This window comes from Mustela erminea, chromosome 18, assembly GCF_009829155.1.
Source record: "Mustela erminea isolate mMusErm1 chromosome 18, mMusErm1.Pri, whole genome shotgun sequence".
In the NCBI taxonomy this organism is placed as follows: Eukaryota; Metazoa; Chordata; class Mammalia; order Carnivora; family Mustelidae; genus Mustela; species Mustela erminea.
This window is the reverse complement of record NC_045631.1, coordinates 44,002,560-44,019,982: the sequence shown is the minus strand read 5'-3', so window position 1 is coordinate 44,019,982 and position 17,423 is coordinate 44,002,560. Positions and strand designations below refer to the sequence as shown.

General features: G+C 56.5%; 3 protein-coding genes across 8 annotated transcripts; 1 reads left to right on the top strand and 2 right to left on the bottom strand.

Moving 5' to 3' along the window:
* Positions 1-1,689: 1,689 nt before the first annotated feature.
* Positions 1,690-11,056, top strand: GFAP (glial fibrillary acidic protein). Of its 2 annotated transcripts, XM_032320606.1 has the most exons (10): positions 1,690-2,172; positions 3,086-3,146; positions 3,357-3,452; positions 4,172-4,333; positions 5,903-6,028; positions 6,214-6,434; positions 7,005-7,048; positions 7,405-7,524; positions 8,758-8,843; positions 9,508-11,056. In XM_032320606.1, the coding sequence occupies exons 1-10, from the start codon at positions 1,712-1,714 to the stop codon at positions 9,547-9,549; spliced, it is 1,419 nt and encodes a 472-aa protein (XP_032176497.1). In that variant the 5' UTR covers positions 1,690-1,711; the 3' UTR covers positions 9,550-11,056. The 2 variants fall into 2 exon arrangements, with proteins under 2 accessions (XP_032176497.1, XP_032176499.1); XM_032320608.1 differs by lacking the exon at positions 7,405-7,524.
* Positions 11,057-11,168: 112 nt separating this feature from the next.
* FAM187A (family with sequence similarity 187 member A) lies at positions 11,169-13,026 on the bottom strand. Its single transcript, XM_032320609.1, has one exon. It carries the CDS (start codon positions 13,006-13,008, stop codon positions 11,767-11,769), a length of 1,242 nt encoding a protein of 413 aa, XP_032176500.1. The 5' UTR covers positions 13,009-13,026; the 3' UTR covers positions 11,169-11,766.
* On the bottom strand, positions 13,021-17,379 carry CCDC103 (coiled-coil domain containing 103). 5 transcript variants are annotated; one of them, XM_032320613.1, is made up of 4 exons: positions 17,297-17,379; positions 16,104-16,255; positions 15,538-15,673; positions 13,021-14,432 (listed from the first exon to the last, which is right to left on the bottom strand). In XM_032320613.1, exons 2-4 carry the CDS (start codon positions 16,244-16,246, stop codon positions 13,989-13,991), a joined length of 723 nt encoding a protein of 240 aa, XP_032176504.1. In that variant the 5' UTR covers positions 16,247-16,255; positions 17,297-17,379; the 3' UTR covers positions 13,021-13,988. The 5 variants fall into 5 exon arrangements, with proteins under 5 accessions (XP_032176504.1, XP_032176501.1, XP_032176502.1 ...); XM_032320610.1 differs by having other exon boundaries at positions 17,081-17,349; XM_032320611.1 differs by having other exon boundaries at positions 17,213-17,349.
* Positions 17,380-17,423: the final 44 nt, after the last annotated feature.

Genomic DNA, 17,423 nt, shown 5'->3' with positions numbered 1-17,423 from the left:
CAAAAGTCACGGGGCACCCCATCCCCAAGGGTCCCTTCCCCATGTTACTGTCCCAGGGTCAGCTGTGGCTGAAGACTTAGAGAACCTCACCTTCCCTCTCTGTGCTGGGATTCACCAGGGAAAACCTCGGCAGGCAGCCCATAACATGCCCAAATGGAGCGCGTCTCCCCAGCGTGGGGTAGGAGCTCAGGGGTGTGAGCTGGCTCTGGAAGCTGGGGAGGGGCAAGCAGCCAGGCCTTGTCTGCAGAGCTGGAGACCTGGCAGTGCCCAGCTGGCCGCCCCCACGGGGCCTTCCTCTTGTGCCCACTGAATGACTCACCTTGGCACAGACACAATGGCCGGGGGTGGGCACAGAGCCTGCTCCCCACTGTATCCCGGCCCCCTCGGAGGCTTCCGAGAAGCTCTTTGAGCTGGGGGCTTGGGGGGCTGTACTCTGCCTAATAGCCTGGCATCTTGGGATTAAAAACAGCGCAGCCCCCCGGGGGCTGCCCTCTCCGTGTGGCGCCCTGACCAGTGGTGGAAAACAAGGCTCTATTCAGCAAGTGTCCAGGAGAAGGGATCAGAGGCCCAGGCATGGGCGGGCGGGGGGGGGGCGTGGAGAGGAGGGCTTCCCAGAAGTCCAAGGGCACAGAGAGGTGAGGGGCCTGCGTGAGGCTCTGGCCCCCAGTAGGATCAGAACACAAGGGTGGACAGATCTGAAGGGTCAGGCTACAGGACGCCGGCCCTGGGCTCCTAGTGTTGACCCAGTGGCTCCCAAGTTCCCAAACTGACCCGTCCCCACAGGCCTTTCCATCCTCTCAGCCTGATGCATGGGAACTCAAAGGAGATAAATCTCCAGTGTGAAAGGGAGGTGAGGGGTAGCTGGGGAAACAGGGTGATGCGGGAACAAAGATGGGAGCAGGGACAGCCAGCTCATCCGTAAGTGTTTTTTGTGTAGCTGTCAGGGCCGGCTCCGGACGGGGGTGCAGAGCGGCCAGGCAAGGGGTGAGGGAGCCCCGTGGGACTGAGGCAGGGGCTTATGTGTGGTCCAGGGAGAAGGTCAGGGAGTGCAGCACCCGTGGCTCTGGCCCCCTCAAAGCTTCCCTATTCCTCCCTTCATTACCACCCCCCAACTGCTAGACAGAGGCCTCAAGTGACCCTCTAGACAAAGGGCTGGTGTCCTGTTGCAGCCCACAGCCCTAGACCTCCGGGGAAGGGAGAGCAGGCAGGAATGCTGGATGCCCATGTTCGGACCGAGGAGTCCAAAGGTCTGCTGGAAATGGGGCTCAGCAGGAAACTGTAGTGCAGGCTGTTTTCTGAGAGGAGGGAACACATTTGTTCTTTGCAAGTTCCCAGCACTTAGCAGGAGGAGCTCCGTGATGGGGTCTAAGAGGTGGAAAGCAGGTCAGAGTTTATCTGATCCAGATCTTTCTTGGCCCATCTTCCCAGGGAAAGGGCCTCCTGGCCCAGTGGTTGCCGCCGCTGACCAAGCATCCAGTCCCAGGCACAGCCCATGAGGACCTCTGTTGGTGGCCAGGCTGGGGTCGCCCTGCCTCTGGGCACAGGGACCTCAATGGAGTGAGACGAGCTCTCCCCATGGCCGAGATGTGGCCCAGCCCCTCCCCCTCAGGCTATGCCAGTGGGCGTTGCCAGGGGCAGCCTGGGCAGCGCCAGGCCGGCCCACGCCTCCATAAAGCCCTCACTTCCCAGGAGCGGCCAGAGCCCAGCCAGCATGGAGAGGAGACGGGTCGCCTCGGCTGCTCGCCGCTCCTATGCCTCCTCCTTGGACATGGTAGGGGGAAGCCTGGTCTCTGGCCGCCGGCTAGGGCCGGGCACCCGCCTCTCCCTGGCCAGGATGCCACTTCCACTCCCGGCCCGGGTGGACTTCTCCCTGGCCGGGGCCCTCAACACCGGCTTCAAGGAGACCCGGGCCAGTGAGCGGGCAGAGATGATGGAGCTCAACGACCGCTTTGCCAGCTACATCGAGAAGGTGCGCTTCCTGGAACAGCAGAACAAGGCGCTGGCCGCAGAGCTGAACCAGCTGCGGGCCAAGGAGCCCACCAAGCTGGCCGATGTCTACCAGGCTGAGTTACGAGAGCTAAGGCTGCGGCTCGACCAGCTCACAGCCAGCAGCGCCCGGCTCGAAGTTGAGAGAGACAATCTGGCACAGGACCTGGGCACCCTGAGGCAGAAGTGAGGAGGGGGCCCGGGGAGAGGGACCTCATGAACAGGGAAGATGCCCCCACACCCCAGCCCAGCCCCAGCGGGAGCCCCTGCAGACCTGCAGGATCTCGGGCAGGGGACTTTGCCTCCATGATACTTGGCTCCGCTGTTTCCCCGTCTCTGGGAGGATAGGGCTGTCCTTCCTCCCCGAGATAATGGGAGGGACAGGGAGGAGGCCCACAGTCTTAGGGGTCTGATTGCCAAGGAGCCAGAGTATTCTCAGCACCTCCGCAGCTGGGAGAGCTGTGCAGGGAGAGTCAGGGACTCTATAAGCAGGGACCCCACAGGCAGGGGCCCAACGGGCGGGGTCTTCGCATTTCATTCACTGGGGGGCCTGATGGCCTTGTGGGTCCGCAGAAAGGAGGAATGGGAAGGGAAGATTGCTGTGCACCAGGGGGCTGGGGCTCCGGGGGAGAGGAGGAGAGGGAAAGGGCCTGGCCTAGGAACACAGGTTGGTTCACCAGTGTGACCCTGGTCAAGCCGCTTTGGCCTGCAGGGCTGTGAGGCAGGGATTCTAATAAAACTGTTTCCAAAGGTCAGAGGAGATCCCAGGGACGGCGGGTTTTGCTGAGCTGGCAGGGCACGCATGTGTGCCCTCAAGGGCGGGAGGATGAGTGTGTTTGTGTATGCAACAGTGAGTGTGTGTTGGTGAAAGCTCTGGTGTGAGCAGGAGCAGGTGCACTGGTCTTGATAAAACACGTTAGTAATGAGCTAAAGCAAAGGCCCTAGTCTGCTCACCCTCCGGGCTAGGGCTCCTGCCATTCCACTGGCTCTGGGCAGGGGGCGGGGGAGGGGTCTCTCTGGCAGCACCCTCCAGGGAGATTGGGGAGGGGTCCAAGATCCTCAGAAGACCCTCACCCAGGGATGTGTTCCCCTACCCCAGGCTCCAGGATGAAACCAACCTGAGGCTGGATGCTGAGAACAACCTGGCCACCTATCGACAGGTGTGGGGGAGGGGCGGCGCAAAGGGAGGGGAGCGGAGGGGAGGGGAGGTGGGGGGTAAATGGTTGATGGCAGTTCACACAAACAGCCCCTAAGTCCTGCCCTCCAGAGCAATGTGCTGCTCTCCCCAGCCACAGGAGGGATCAGACAAGGATAAGGAGTGGGGAGGAGGAGTCTGGGGTCAGAGCAGCCTTTGCCCCTCCCTGCTCCAGGAGGCAGATGAAGCCACCCTAGCGCGCCTGGATCTGGAGAGGAAGATTGAGTCTCTAGAGGAGGAAATCCGGTTTTTGAGGAAGATCCATGAGGAGGTAAGGCCAACACAGAGATTGGGATGGATAGAGACAGAGAGGCCGAGCCTGAGAAATACTCAGAGAGAGAGAGAGAGAAAGAAAATGAGAAAGACTGAAGGAGACAGACCTAGAGACAAGAGAGCACCCTCAGCCCCTGGTGAAATTCACACGGACACACCCCACTTACTAAGAATTATAACAGACCTTGTTGCCCCATTTGTTATTTCACTACAGCCTTGTGAGATAGGGACCCATGACCTCTGTGAAACAGAGGAGGACATTGAAGCCCAGACAGGATAAAGAACTTGCTGAGGTCACACATCTCTCCGATATCACCCCTACTGCCACCTGTCTCCATTTAAGTGAAAGCCATTCGTTTTAAAAAGACACCACTGAGCTCTCTGACTTCAGATTATGGATTCCAAGTCCATGATATGGTAGAATCTGGGAACCCACAGACACACCCACACCACAGGGACTCGGTCGCTCATAACAACACAGGCATGCTTTCAGGGCTCCTGCCTCGCCGAACCTGGGAGGAGGACACTATGAGGCCCCCCAAACTACCCTCTGCTCCCCTAGCCTAGGCCATGCCCTTTCCTCTAACCAGGACTGCCCCGTTTCCCTTAGCCAATGTCGGTGTCCAAGGGGCAGCCAGACAAGGGCGTAAAACCGTGGGGAAACCCCAGGGGCAGCTTGGGGCCCTGGCTGGCCATCCCTTCTCTCATTCTGGCCAGGAGGTGCAGGAGCTCCAGGAGCAGCTGGCCCGGCAGCAGGTCCACGTGGAGCTGGATGTGGCCAAGCCAGACCTCACGGCGGCCCTGCGAGAGATCCGCACGCAGTATGAAGCCATGGCGTCCAGCAACATGCACGAGGCCGAGGAGTGGTACCGGTCCAAGGTAGCCCTGACTGTGGGCCAGTAGGCAGCCCTGCTGGCTCCATACCAGAGAACTGGGGAGCAAGGGAGGAGGAAGCTGGGAGAGGACTGATCGTCACTAGAGTAACTGACCGTCACTAGAGAAATGAGGTGGCTTGCCCAGGGTCACACAGGCACCATTACTTCCAATAAGTATTTCTTTTCTTTTCTGTTTTTTAAGGATTTTATTTACTTTAGATATAAAGAGCATGAGGAGGGGGAGGAGCCAAAGGGGAGGGAGACAGAGGGAGAAAGAGTCTCAGACTCCCGCTGAGCATGGAGCCCCATGCAGGGCTCGATCTCACCACCCTGAATTCGTGACCTGAGCCAAAACCAAGAGCTGGATGCTTAACCGACTGAGCCAAGCAGATGCTCCCCCGAATAAGTACTTCTTCTTTTTTTTTTTTAATATTTTATATATTTATTTGACAGAGAGAGATCACAAGTAGACAGAGAGGCAGGCAAAGAGAGAGGGGGGAAGCAGGCTCCCTGCGGAGCAGAGAGCCCGATGCGGGGCTCGATCCCAGGACCCTGAGATCATGACCTGAGCCAAGGGCAGAGGCTTTAACCCACTGAGCCACCCAGGTGCCCCTACCCGAATAAGTACTTCTTATTACTATTATTATTGTTATTACTGTTATTATTAGCCAACATTGTTGCGTGCCAGGCCTTGAGCTTTACATGCATTATCTTACTTACTATGAAGAAAGTACTGTTCTTTGACAGATGAGAGAACTGAAGTCCAGAGAGGTTAACGAGTTTGCCCAAAGTCACACAGCTCGTCAATGGTAGAGCCGGATGTCTAAGCCCAGCCATTGCTCTTGGGAGCCTGCATTCCTGATGCCTCTGCTGTCTGTGTCCTGGGTTACTGAGCAACCACTGTGTGCCAGCACTGCCCGGGGTCCAGAGACCTGTCCCACCCGGGGGACGTGATGTGCACCCAAATACGGTGTCTAGAGAGAACACTGCTGGGCAGAGTTTATACAGATGCAATGTGGGGACAGGGAGGGTATCATAGAAGGGAGGGCCTTGGGGCTAGGCGGGCCTGGCAGCCAAAGAACAAGAAGAGGGAAGAGGCATTTGAAGTGCAAGAAAGCACAGGGCAAGGGCCCAGAGATGCCAGCCCAGGGCAACGTGAGTGGCAGAAGCTGGCGATGGCTCCAAGCAGGTCAAGGCTGGGTGGAGCCGCGAGAGCTTCACTGCAAGCTGGGGAGAGAGAAGGATCAGAACCCAGGGTACTGCTCACCAGAACGCCCCGGCCACCTTGAGAGAGGCCAGGGTTCAGGCTCCTGGATAGTGCAGGGGATTCTGGTTCTGGGTTCTGGCAAACATCATTTGGTCCTTCATTCCCTACCCAGGCACTGTGCTAGGTGCTAGAGACGTGGCAGGGGCCTCCTGTGCCCTCTGCATAGGGGCCCCAGTCCTGGGGAGACCTGGACACCAAGCCTGGGGTCCTGCTCATCTCCCTGAATTCCCAGAGACCCACTGGCCCACAAAGCTCCCGCGATGTGGGGCCCAGCCGCCCCTCAGCGTAGGGCCCTCTCCCCCCTAGTTTGCCGACCTGAACGACGCCGCTGCCCGCAATGCCGAGCTGCTCCGCCAGGCCAAGCACGAGGCCAACGACTACCGTCGCCAGCTTCAGGCCCTGACCTGTGACCTGGAGTCCTTGCGGGGCACGGTGAGCTCCAGCAGGGCCACCAGCGGGGCGGAGGGGACCCGGGTGCACCCCGCAAGCCAGGGACGGGACCAGAACTGAGGGCGGGGGTTCTGAAAACTTACTTGGGGGACAGCGGGGAGACTGGGGACAGGCCAGGACGAGCAGTGTGACCCCGCGCTGAGGCACCTGTCCACTCCACCCTACAGAACGAGTCCCTGGAGAGGCAGATGCGGGAGCAGGAGGAGCGCCACGCACGGGAGGCGGCGAGTTACCAGGAGGCACTGGCCCGGCTGGAGGAGGAGGGGCAGAGCCTCAAAGACGAGATGGCCCGCCATCTGCAGGAGTACCAGGACTTGTTAAACATCAAGCTGGCCCTGGACATAGAGATTGCCACGTACAGGAAGCTGCTGGAGGGCGAGGAGAACCGGTGAGCTGCAAAGCCCCCACCCCCCACCCCGTGGCCCTGCAGCGTCTTCCCTGCTGTCCCTCCCTGGAGTCTCCTTTCTCCCTTCAGGGACTGTCATAATCCGCCTGTGTCCTGCCCCCTCCTATCTCAGTGCTCAGCATGATGCTTGCCTAACACACAGTAGGTAGCCAGTAAATGGTCAAGAAATGAATGGATTCGAGTCAAGCAATGTTGACGAGGCCACAGGGTGAGGACTTGGGTCAGCCCCCAAACTAAGAGGCTCACTCCCACCCTCCCAATGAAGACTGGACTTCTTTTCCCCTGACCCATCTCTTTTGGTCTTGGAACTTTCCCCCCACTTCCTCCTCCCCCTGCCATCCTCCAGGCCTCCACTCTTGCAAATAGAGACTTTTCCCCTAGCCGACAACACCCAAGCCCCTTGCAGACTCCTGCAGCCCCAGGGAGCATGTTGGCGGCTGGAGAAAGCCAGGAGATGGGCCTTGAGGCTGTCATGCTAAGCCCGGACCAGGGCCTGGCTCCAGGGATGTCCCTGGGCAGCGCGGTCACTCTTCTGCCTTTGCTGTCTTGCAGCATCACCATCCCCGTGCAGACCTTCTCCAACCTGCAGATCCGAGGTCAGTAGAGCAGGGCCTTGTGGGCAAGGGGTTGGATTCCTGCCCTTTCCCCCAGGTGGGCTGCTACTCTGGCCTGGAGCTAAGGACCAGGGCAAAGGGGTCCGGTCCAGGGGTCTCCTTGGGATCTTCATAATTCACCGCAGAGCTCCCAGCCAGAACACAGCAGCCCAGGGCATTCCAGGTGGGGCTTGTGGCTGCTCCTGTCCTGCACCCCATTCCCTACCCCTCCACCCCCTCCTACAGCAGAACTGGGTGAAGGTCTCAGCCTCTGCCCTGTCTGCAGATCCCTGAGCAGGCTCTTCCCATCCGAGTGTTTTATGTTTTTGTTTTTGTTTTTGAACTGCTTGTCACTACAGGGGGCAAAAGTACCAAAGAAGGGGAAAGTCACCAGGTCACAAGACATCTCAAAAGCCTCACAATACAAGTTATACCAATACAGGCTCACCAGATTGTAAACGGAGCCCCGCCGGCTCTCGGTTAGCAGCCTGCCCCTCAGACTCTCAGACACGGTGCTTTTCTCGTTTTCCCCGCCCTCCTGGGCTCCTTCCTCCCGAGTTTCCCTAAAGGGCCAAGCTTGCATCATTTCCCCAGCGACCTCAGTGCACAGCCCAGAATGTGGCACAGGGTAAATGTAGGCTAAACTAGCCGAGCTGGCGGCTGTTCAAAGTGGTACGTCCTCTGGTGCTCGGAGGAGATGCTCTGGGGCCTCTGGGCGAGTGCCAGCCTCTGCCTCACCTCTTCCCATCCCTGGGAGGGCCCCTGGGGTCTTGCCGTGCCTGGTGGCTGGGTTCTCTGCTCCATTCTTCTGTCCCCGAGGCTCTGCGGCTCAGCTCAGTGCTGATTCAGCCCACAGGATTATTTCCCCCTGGACCGCTGCTCTTGCAGTGAATAAAGTTTTATGCTCCCTGCTCTTAATTTTAAATATTAGTGAGTGTGACATGTTACATTTTTCTCTCGGGGGCACCAGGGAGCTAAATTACTTCTTACTTGGATGTGGCCCTCAAATGATTCTTATCTAAAGGGGGAAAAAGAAAACCCTACTTCTGCTCTAGAAATTGAAGAACATGAGCTATACATGGCCTAGGGGCCAAGTTCAGGATCAGAAGTTTAATCAGGCAGAGCAGGAGGAGGGAATACTGCCAAGTGCCAAACAGTAAAGGGTCAGTAGGGCCCAGAGAAGTGGCAGAGAGGAGGGAAGGAGGGACAGGGGAACAGGAAAGGGACCCGCGTATATTGGACACTAATACGTGCTAGGCACTTAACATGTATGATCTCAGTGAACTGACTCTTTGCTCCCACGTAGAGAGGTAGATGCCATCATCCCCATTTTGCAGATAGGAAACTGAGGCTGGGACAGGTAGATTAACTTGCCTACAGCCTATGGCTGAGCTGAGACTTGAGCTCTGCCTGATTTCAAAGCCCGTGTGCTCCTTCCTTAGCCCAGCACTGGGGTGTCAGAAGGCCAGGGGGCAGATGAGAGCTTGCAGAGGGACGGAAATGCAGCCAGACCAGGAAAATGGGCAAAGCACTGGATGGAGCGGTCATGTCTTGTCTAGCACCATGGGGATTTGGGGGTCTAGGCCCTCTCTGCCTGCTTGGATAGACTTTCAGTCCCCATCACTATGGGTTTCATGGGGAAGCTGGGTGGGGGGAGGATGTTTGGTGGCTCAGGAGCCAACAGGAGACCTCTCCTGTCTCCGTGCCTGCAGAAACCAGCCTGGACACCAAGTCCGTGTCAGAAGGCCACCTCAAGAGGAACATCGTGGTAAAGACCGTGGAGATGCGGGACGGAGAGGTAAGGGGAGAAGACCTGAAATTCTGGCCCCGGCAAGCTTGGGCTGCCTCCAGGAATTTTTGAGGGCAGGCTTTGGAAGAAAGCCTAAACTGGCACACAGAAGATTCTCGGTCACTCAGAAGAGTTTCTGGGGAGGCTCTGGAAGAGGGGAAGGACCCTGGATGTAATTCAGTTCCCTGTCCCCTCCACTGGCAGATCCAGGGATCCTGGGTGTAGAGGCCACCGGCTGGAGTCCTGACTCGGACTTTCTCACTGAAAGCCCGCAGGCTCCCCCAGCACCAGGCCTGGGGAGAGAGAGAAAGAAAATTAAAGTTAGTAGCTTTCACTCCCAACTTTCAACATCTGGCTTGATAAAAGGAACCAGCAGGAGGAATAAGAAGGGGGGGTGGATTTGACATAAGCCCTCCCCGTCACACCCACGACAGTCCTAGCCAAACTTACATCAGCTCGCCACGTGCTGGGCAGGGTGCTAAAGGCTCGCTAGTGTTACCTCATTTCCTGGCGGCTGCGAGGCAGGAGTCCTGGTTACTCTCATAGAAAAAAAAAAAAAAAAAGACCCAGGAAGTCTGGGGATTTCTCCAAGGTCACAAGGCCTAGCAGAGGTGGGCCTGGTGTCTGTGTGAGCCCCTGACTAGTGTGCTATGTGTTTTTCTGTCCCCTGCAGGTCATTAAGGAGTCCAAGCAGGAGCACAAGGACGTGATGTGAGGCAGGACCCAGCTGGTGGCCCCACAGTGGGCCTGAGCAGATGGGATTGTTGCCGCCTCCTCTGATAGCGGACTTCCCCAGACCCGAGTTTCCACCCACCCCGACTGCTCCCTTCATCCCGCCACCTCTACACCAGCTTGCTGCCCTAGACTCTGTGGGTACTAGACCCGCAGACAGCACCTACCTACACCCAGTAACTCCAGCTAACGAGGCACCCAACCCAAAGGTGCGGCCTGGAGGGGCGTGGCCAGCAGCTGGGGTTAGAACTGGGAGAAGTTGGGGAGGGCCTGGGACCCCATAAATTGCCCTCCACATCCCTAATCTCCATTGTCATGGCAACTGTTGCCAGAGCCGGAGGTCCCTGGGGGTAACTGGGAAGTGGGCCTTCGAGTTTCCTAGGGCTGCTGGAGGACAACAGAGACTCTGAGACAGGAAGGGGAACTCCCCATAGGCAAGATAGCCCTGGCCAGAGGTTTCTTCTTCTAGACTGACCCTGAACAGTCTTGAGAGTGGGCGGTGACATCCCGCCACTTGGGAGTAGTTTCTAGACAGAATGCCTGGCCTGCCCGGATCCCCAAGGGGCCTCCTGAGTGACGATTAAGTGTCTCGGTCCCACTGAGCTGACATGGGGGCACACTGTGGGCATGCCACGGGCGTGTCGGAGTGTGATTCTCAGCACTTGGGGGATCTATAGTGTAAGTGGAGAGGGAAGGGGTGCTGGGAAGGAGTAGACGGGGGCTGCCTGGCCCCTAGGTTGGATACAGAGAGAGGTCAAGCCCAGGAGTCCTCCCTCCATAAGGCTGGAGGGGAGGCAGGTGGAGATGGTGGAGGAAGCAGCTGGCAGGACGCCGGACATCAGAGCTGGGGGTTCTGGGCAATCAGGTGCCCCTGGCCTGTGGGTCTTGGGAGCCAAGGAAGTGACTCATCCTCTTGAAGTTGCTAAAACAGGACAGAGGGGCTGCTGTCCCCAGGACACGCTTTGTCCCATTTCTAAAGGCCCCTTCCTTGCTGCATAACCCCTCCATCCAGGCCTCAGAGTCACTGTAGCTGCTGCCTCGAGACCCCAGCAGACATGGCTGGGTGAAGCCACCGCCATACATGTGACACTCTCCACCCTACGGTGACCTGCTGCTTTTCCCTAACCAAGGGTCCTTGTGGTTCCTCTCCTACTCAAATACAAAATGTACCCTCGTATTGTAGGTAGCACTCTATTTTACCATTTGGGAAGTGGAGGCCGAGTGAAGGCTCTGGTTTGTGCTCTGGTTTTCCATGGAAAGACCGTGGGGGACAGTCACAGGACTATCTGTGCCCAGAAGTAGGCTGAAAGGGCCCACTCCAGGGTCCCCCTCGCCCCTCTAAAGCCAGAGAAATGAGAGTCCCTCCCTCTTTCCGAGCCCTGGTGCCTCTTCCCCCTCTCTCCCTCCTGCCACCCACTGCTGCTAACCTTCAGGGCACCACCACAGCCTTTACTCACTAAGGTAAATAAAGACAATTGCCGTGGCCTTCACCAGAGTGGACGCTGATCTGTTCAGGAGAGGCTGGGGCTGGGGAAAGGGCAGGAAGTAGCCTTGGACAAGACTCAACTTGCTTACTGCTGATCATCTTGGGACCCCCAAACCCCCCAGCGGCAGCCACCGGACAGATCCCAACTCCAACCCTGCTCCACATGGCACCCCAGTGCCCTCCACTCGGCCCCTCTTCTCACCTCCCAGCCCTGGGGAAAGCCCTGACTTTGACTTCCACTTTTCTCACCCATTTTCCCTGTTCTGGTCTTTACCTTTATTCCCAAACCTGCCATTCCAGAGTCGAGGACATATTCTAGGCTCCCCCACTCCCTCTTCCTTTCCCTGCTGCCCCCAATTCAACCAGCGACCACTTGGCAATCCTCCAAGGCAGAAAATAAAAGCACCCCAAACACTGTTCCAACATCAAAAAGGCCATTTGATAAATATCAGCTTCACTTCTTCCCTCTCTGAGCATGAAGTTGGAAGAGGCACGCTCTGGCTCCTTCCATACTGGCCTCCGTCCCCCATCTCTCATCTGCCTCGGGCTTCTCCACCTGCCAGGAGCAGGTTGTAACTAACATATTTACACACACACACACACACACACACACACACACACCCTTGCCGCACAGCCCAGCCAGAGGCATCCGGGATTACTTAACAAACACATCTGAGCACAACTGGTCTTCCAAGCCGGGGAAGAGGAGGGGACCTAGGGGGAGTAGTTGGGCCAACAGCGAGATAAGTAACAGCAGCAGCGACAGAGGTGAATGGTGACAAAGATGGCTGTGATGACCAGGTAGCCTATCAGGGTGAGCTGCACAGCGGAGCGAGTCTCAGGGTCCGAGAATGAGGCCCGGTAGTGGCCTCGGGCTGTGACACCCAGCCGCAAGCCGGCGACCCTCACGCCCTGCCGCCAGCAGTAGTAGATGCCCCGGTCACTGAGCTGGGTGAAGCGGATGTGGAGGTGGTTGCCATGGTCGATGAACACCCGCATGGACCGGTTGACACCTCGCAGGTACTGCGTGCGGTAGAAGTACTGGCGGTCCTTGTCCCAGGCCACGGCGTGCTCTGGCCGGGCCCCGGGGCAGGAGATAATGAGTCCTTGGCCCAGCCTCTGCTGGTGGAACTGGATGGGCACCTGAGGCAGCCAGGGCCGGCTGCCCACCTTGGACACGTAGCTGAGGATGGCCACCAGGCCCTCACGAACCTCCTTCTTCTCACAGGGCACCACGCAGCTCTGCACCAGGAGCTCGGGGGTGTGCTCCCTGGCCTGGGCCCGAAGCTTCTGGGGCACGGCCTGCGAGCCACAGGACACCACGTCAGGCAGGGTCCTGCGGAAGCGCGGGGACAGCCCCGGGCTCTGCAGGTAGCACAGGCCAATCCGCCACTGCTCCCCTCGCACCCCACAGCGGTCGCACGGGGTCCACTCCCAGAAGGTGGTGAAGATGTGCAGGTTCCCGCGGTGCTCGTCTGCGAACGGCTCCTGGCCCTGGTCCTTGAAGGTGGCCACCATGTCCTCCCCGCTTTGGATGTCCACGTCGTAGGCATAAAAGTAGTCCCCCTTGCGGGTGCCGCAGAAATACAAGCCCGAGTCCTCGGGCTGCGCCCGGAAAACCAGCAGGCTGAACATGCGGATGCTGAAGCGAACCAGCATGTCGCTGCCCACGCGCACCTGGGACTCCTCCGTCAGCACCCGCCCGTCGAAGTCCGTGAGCACTCTGGTGTGGTCGCTGCCCAGGTGCTTCTGATAGTACCAGACCACGGTGGACACCTCCTCAGGCTTGCAGCGGCAGGGAAGCTCGAAGCTCATGTCTGCCAGGTAGGCTGCGTTGTCAAACATCAGAAAGGCTGGGCAGGGGGTCCGCTGGAAAATATTCTCCTGCTCCACAATTTCGAAGGCCTGGAGGCTCCCCCACACCCACAGGAGCACAGCGGTGTGGGCGAGGTTCATGCCCACAAGAGGCAAAAGTCAGAGGGGGCGGGGCAAAACCAAGGCACTCAAGGCCTACGGGGTTTCTAGAAATCCCTGCCAGGAGCGGGTAGTCTCTAGGAGAAAGGACCGAGCAGCCAGGAGAGGAGTAAGAATCTACCGGGGAAGCGGCCAAAGGCAAGGCAAGTTTATTCCCAGCTGATGTACAAGATGCCCTTCTCGTGTTCTAGATGCGATCTTGAGGGAAAGACCATTCTAGAACCTGGCCCTCTCTCCCCTTTCTAGAACACTGGCACTCACCCAAGAATGGGTCGGGAAACCGGAATGAAGAGCAAGGGCACAGGTGCTAGAACAGGCAAATCTCTTGCCTTCCTGCTTTAGGCCCTGCCTGCCTGCTTTGGGTAATTCAGGAGTTGAAGAAGACTCACCTGCCTGCACGTCTGGCCATCTGAAACCTGGGAGGCTGGCCTGACCCAGGCTGATGGCTTGGGGCTTTCCCAGGCCCAACCTACACAGGAATTCAGCCCCCAAGGAAAATACTGGACCTCGAAGAGGTAGCATTTGATTATTTGCTGATTAAATGTCCATTTATTGATTTGGGATGTTCTTGTTAAGAGCTATGGAGATCAGTATTTGTTTACCAAGGAAGATTGATGATTTTCTTTTCTTTTCTTTTTAAGTAGAGGATTTAACTGGTATAGCCAGCATTTGGTTGGGCACACACTCATCTCTCAGGGCTGCAGGCTAGAGGCTTGGCAGACTCTAAGGGTGGGAAATGAACCTCTTTCAAGTTCTTGGGTCCTTGACCATTGTGCTGCTCTACATAGATCAGAATACTGAGCCACCAAGGTGGCTGGAGAAGTGGGGAAGATTCGATTCCTGCATATCCTCTGTAAATTCCAAGTTGAGAAGGGAATTAGGGGTGGGCACTCATTACAGTCCTGCGCAGCCCCCAGGACGACAAGCAAGTCACTGGGGGCCTCTGCAGGTAACTGGTCCTGTTAATCCATCTGGTACAGCACTAGCAGCTCTTGCAGGAGCCTTTCCTCCTCCTGGAGCTCACCAGGCTGCTCCTCCAGACCCCGCTCCTTCTGGCTGAGCCCCTCCTTTGTGGGCCCGGGAGCCTGCAGCTTCTGAAACAGGCCTCTGCAGCTCTCTCTCTCCGCGGGGCTCAGCAGGCTCAGGTTCAGGGCGAAGCGCCCAGTGCCGGCCAGGCTGTGCAGGATCCCTAGCACCATCAACCGGTCGGCTGGCCTCACCTGATCAGCCAGTGCCACCAGCAGCTCCCCTAGAAGTCCAAACCCCACGTCCGTCTGGAAGAGGTGACCCAGCTTTGGACCTCCGAGCTGCAGCAGAGCCTCATAGCGCTCTGGCCCGCTCTGCAAGTGCCGCCGCCAATCACGGTAGAACTCTGCGGAGGTCTCAGGCTGGAAAAGTGTTTTCTCCTGGATCACAAGGAAGGAAAGAAAGTCCCAAGCTCTTCCAGCTGCTCTGCGGCAGTGAGAGAGTGACAGTGAGGGGAGCCTGTGGGTTTTTGTCTTAGCTGTAGTGTTGCTCTCTGAGCCCTGGGTAGGATGTGGTCGCTGTGGGCCTGGTTTTCAGATCAGGGAACTGGGAAGGGACAGGGAGGGAGGGGGCCCCAAGGAACCCAGGCCACGATTTGAGAATCTCAGTTGCACCAGGATTTTCCACTGATGAACGTGAACACAGTCGTGCTCTGTGAGAGTAAGTCAGGCTTTACTCTGAGCAGGGCACAGGGGATGACTGGAAGCCTCAGAAAGAGAAAAAGGAATTCAAGGTGAGTGTTAAAAATCTGACGGGCAGGGCGCCTGGCTGGCTCAGTGGGTTAAGCCCCTGCTTTCGGCTCAGGTCATGATCTCAGGGTCCTGGGATTGAGCCCCAAACCAGACTCTTTGCTCAGCAGGGAGCCTGCTTCCCCCACCCCTCTCTCTGCCTACTTGTGATCTCTATCTGTCAAATAAACAGATAAATCTTTTTTAAAAAAAGTCTGGTGGGCTGGGCCTCTCTCCCAACACTGACACAGAGGATTACACCATATACCATATAATGTGGGGGCAGAGCACCTTAAATCTGATCTGGGAGTGCAAGCCAAAGTCTGAGTGAAAAAGACCGCCTAGTCCATTTTTCTGACTTGTTCTGCCCAGTTTAACTCACACTCACTATCTGCTGGTTGCTTTTCTCTCTCCGATGGGAGGCAGAAACCTGCCTCTGTTGGCTTAACATGAGAAAGAAGGAAGAAGTGTGTGTTGTAAGAAAATAGGATTGGGGGGGCACCTGGGTGGCTCAGTGGGTTAAAGCCTCCGCCTTCGGCTCAGGTCCTGAGCCCAGGGTTCTGGGATTGAGCCCCACACTGGGCTCTCTGCTCAGCAGGGTACCTGCTCCCCCGCCCCCGCCTGCCTCTCTGCCTACTTGTGATCTCTGTCTGTCAAATAAATAAATAAAATCTTTAAAAATAAGAAAGAAAGAAACCAGGATTGGAGGTTTAGGGCAGAGGATCCTACTGGGCAGAGGAGGCTGGGCCTCCCCTACCTGGGAGATTTCAGTGGCTTCATCCTGAGACTCGGTCTCTCGCTGAGTAGCTTGACAGTTCCAGGCCACAGTCCTCTTCCCTCCTATCTTGTCCTTCCGCTCCAGTGGCTTCAGATGTGATGCAAGGACAATCCCCCTGTGGGCAAAGGAAAGAGATCGGAGGATAGACATCATGCTATGAAGTGGGTGTGGCTGCGAGGTGGCTGCACTTTGCATGTTAGAGGTGAAATTTCCAGCAAGCCAATAGGACAGCAACAGCAACGGCAACAATAGCTGACCATTTTGAGCACCTCCCATGTGCCAGACTCTGTGCTCAACATCTTACATGTAACAATTTACTCAATGTTAACAATAGTCGCTCTCTTTTACAGATGAGGAATAGAGGCTCAGAGAGGTTAAATCACTTGCATGAGACCACACAGGTAGGGCCAGGACCCAGCCCAAAATTATCTGACTTCAAAGCACATGCTCTTATCCACTACAGTTCACCAAAACAGGAGGGTCTGAGAAAAACTGCATTAAGCTGAAAAAAAAAAAAAAAAGGAAAAAAATTGCGTTACACCAACCTGAACTCCTCATAGGAAGCCACCCTCTGTTCCACGGCCCGTAACTTAGCAGCATTCTCCCGTTTGTATTTCTCATCAGCAGTGAGTGCAGCTTGTAGCTCTTTCTCCAAAGCCTTGAAATCAATGATGTCATTCCTTTCCATGGCCTGTTTCTAGGAAGGCAAAGGGAATGGACATCAGTGGAAGATCAATATCGGGGGAGGAGGATGTGTCTGTATTCTTTGCCAGCCTACAGTATGACCCCAAAGTGCTCTGGATAACTTTCTACTTATCTTGGAGGGTGTTAAAACAATCTAGTTCTCTACTTTATAGACGGGAGCTAAGTTTGTTACACAGTGAGGACTTGCTTAAGACTTGCCACTGAAAATAGAATCCAGAGTTCTGACTTTCAGTTTGGAGCCCTATCTTAATTTTGTTCTCTGCCTCCAGAAGTATTTTAATTTTGGTGCTTCTGCTGAGGACACATTTGGATCTCAGAATTCAGTATTCAGTCCCTTCACTCTTCCATATGGGCTCACTCCATACAAAGTGACAGAGGACCTCCCACAAAAGCAGAACTATTGTGAAGTATACTCCTGAGCCCAGGGATAAAATTTCACCCATCATTCAGTGTTTTCAACGGGGAAAGATACTTTTCATCCAAACCAGATGCAATGACTGAATAGGAAGTCAATCAAAAGTGGCAGAGGAAGGGGTTTAGGGATCTCCGTTCCCAAATCCCTCGGTCCAGACCAGGTCTGGATCATAGATCTGTAGGTTCTTGAGCAACCTCTTTACTTCTGCCACTGTACTTCTGCACCCTCTGAGTATGTGAGGCTGATTGATCCGTTCTACAGGGAAATCATCTGTATGAGTACTAGTGAGGGCTCTGGCTTTTACTTCCTGTGAGACCTCCCTGAACCTCGGACGCGCGCTGAGCTAGAGTTTGTGGCCAGCCGTAGGGCAGGGAAGCAGGAGGTCTGCGACCAAACCCATACCTTTTCCCTCCACCCCGGCGTGGGTGAACGAACACCGAGAAAGGGGCGGGGCAGGCTAGGAACTGAACTCAGGTGTCTCGACTCCTGTCCAGTTCTGAGCCCTCCCCAGACTGAAGAGAGAGAACAACTAACCCTTCCGCCCCCCAGCACTTCACCCCAGAACCTGAGGCCTAGGTTTCCTTGCTTTCCTTAGAAATACTTAGATGAAAACCGCGCAGCTCAGCGTAGACCACGCCCAGCAGCTCTGGTTGCTCAGCAACTGCTCAAACAGCCTGACCACGTGATCGTCCCGAAGGCCCCCTTTCAGGGTGGCTCCGAAGCGCCTGACCAGATTCTTGCCTCC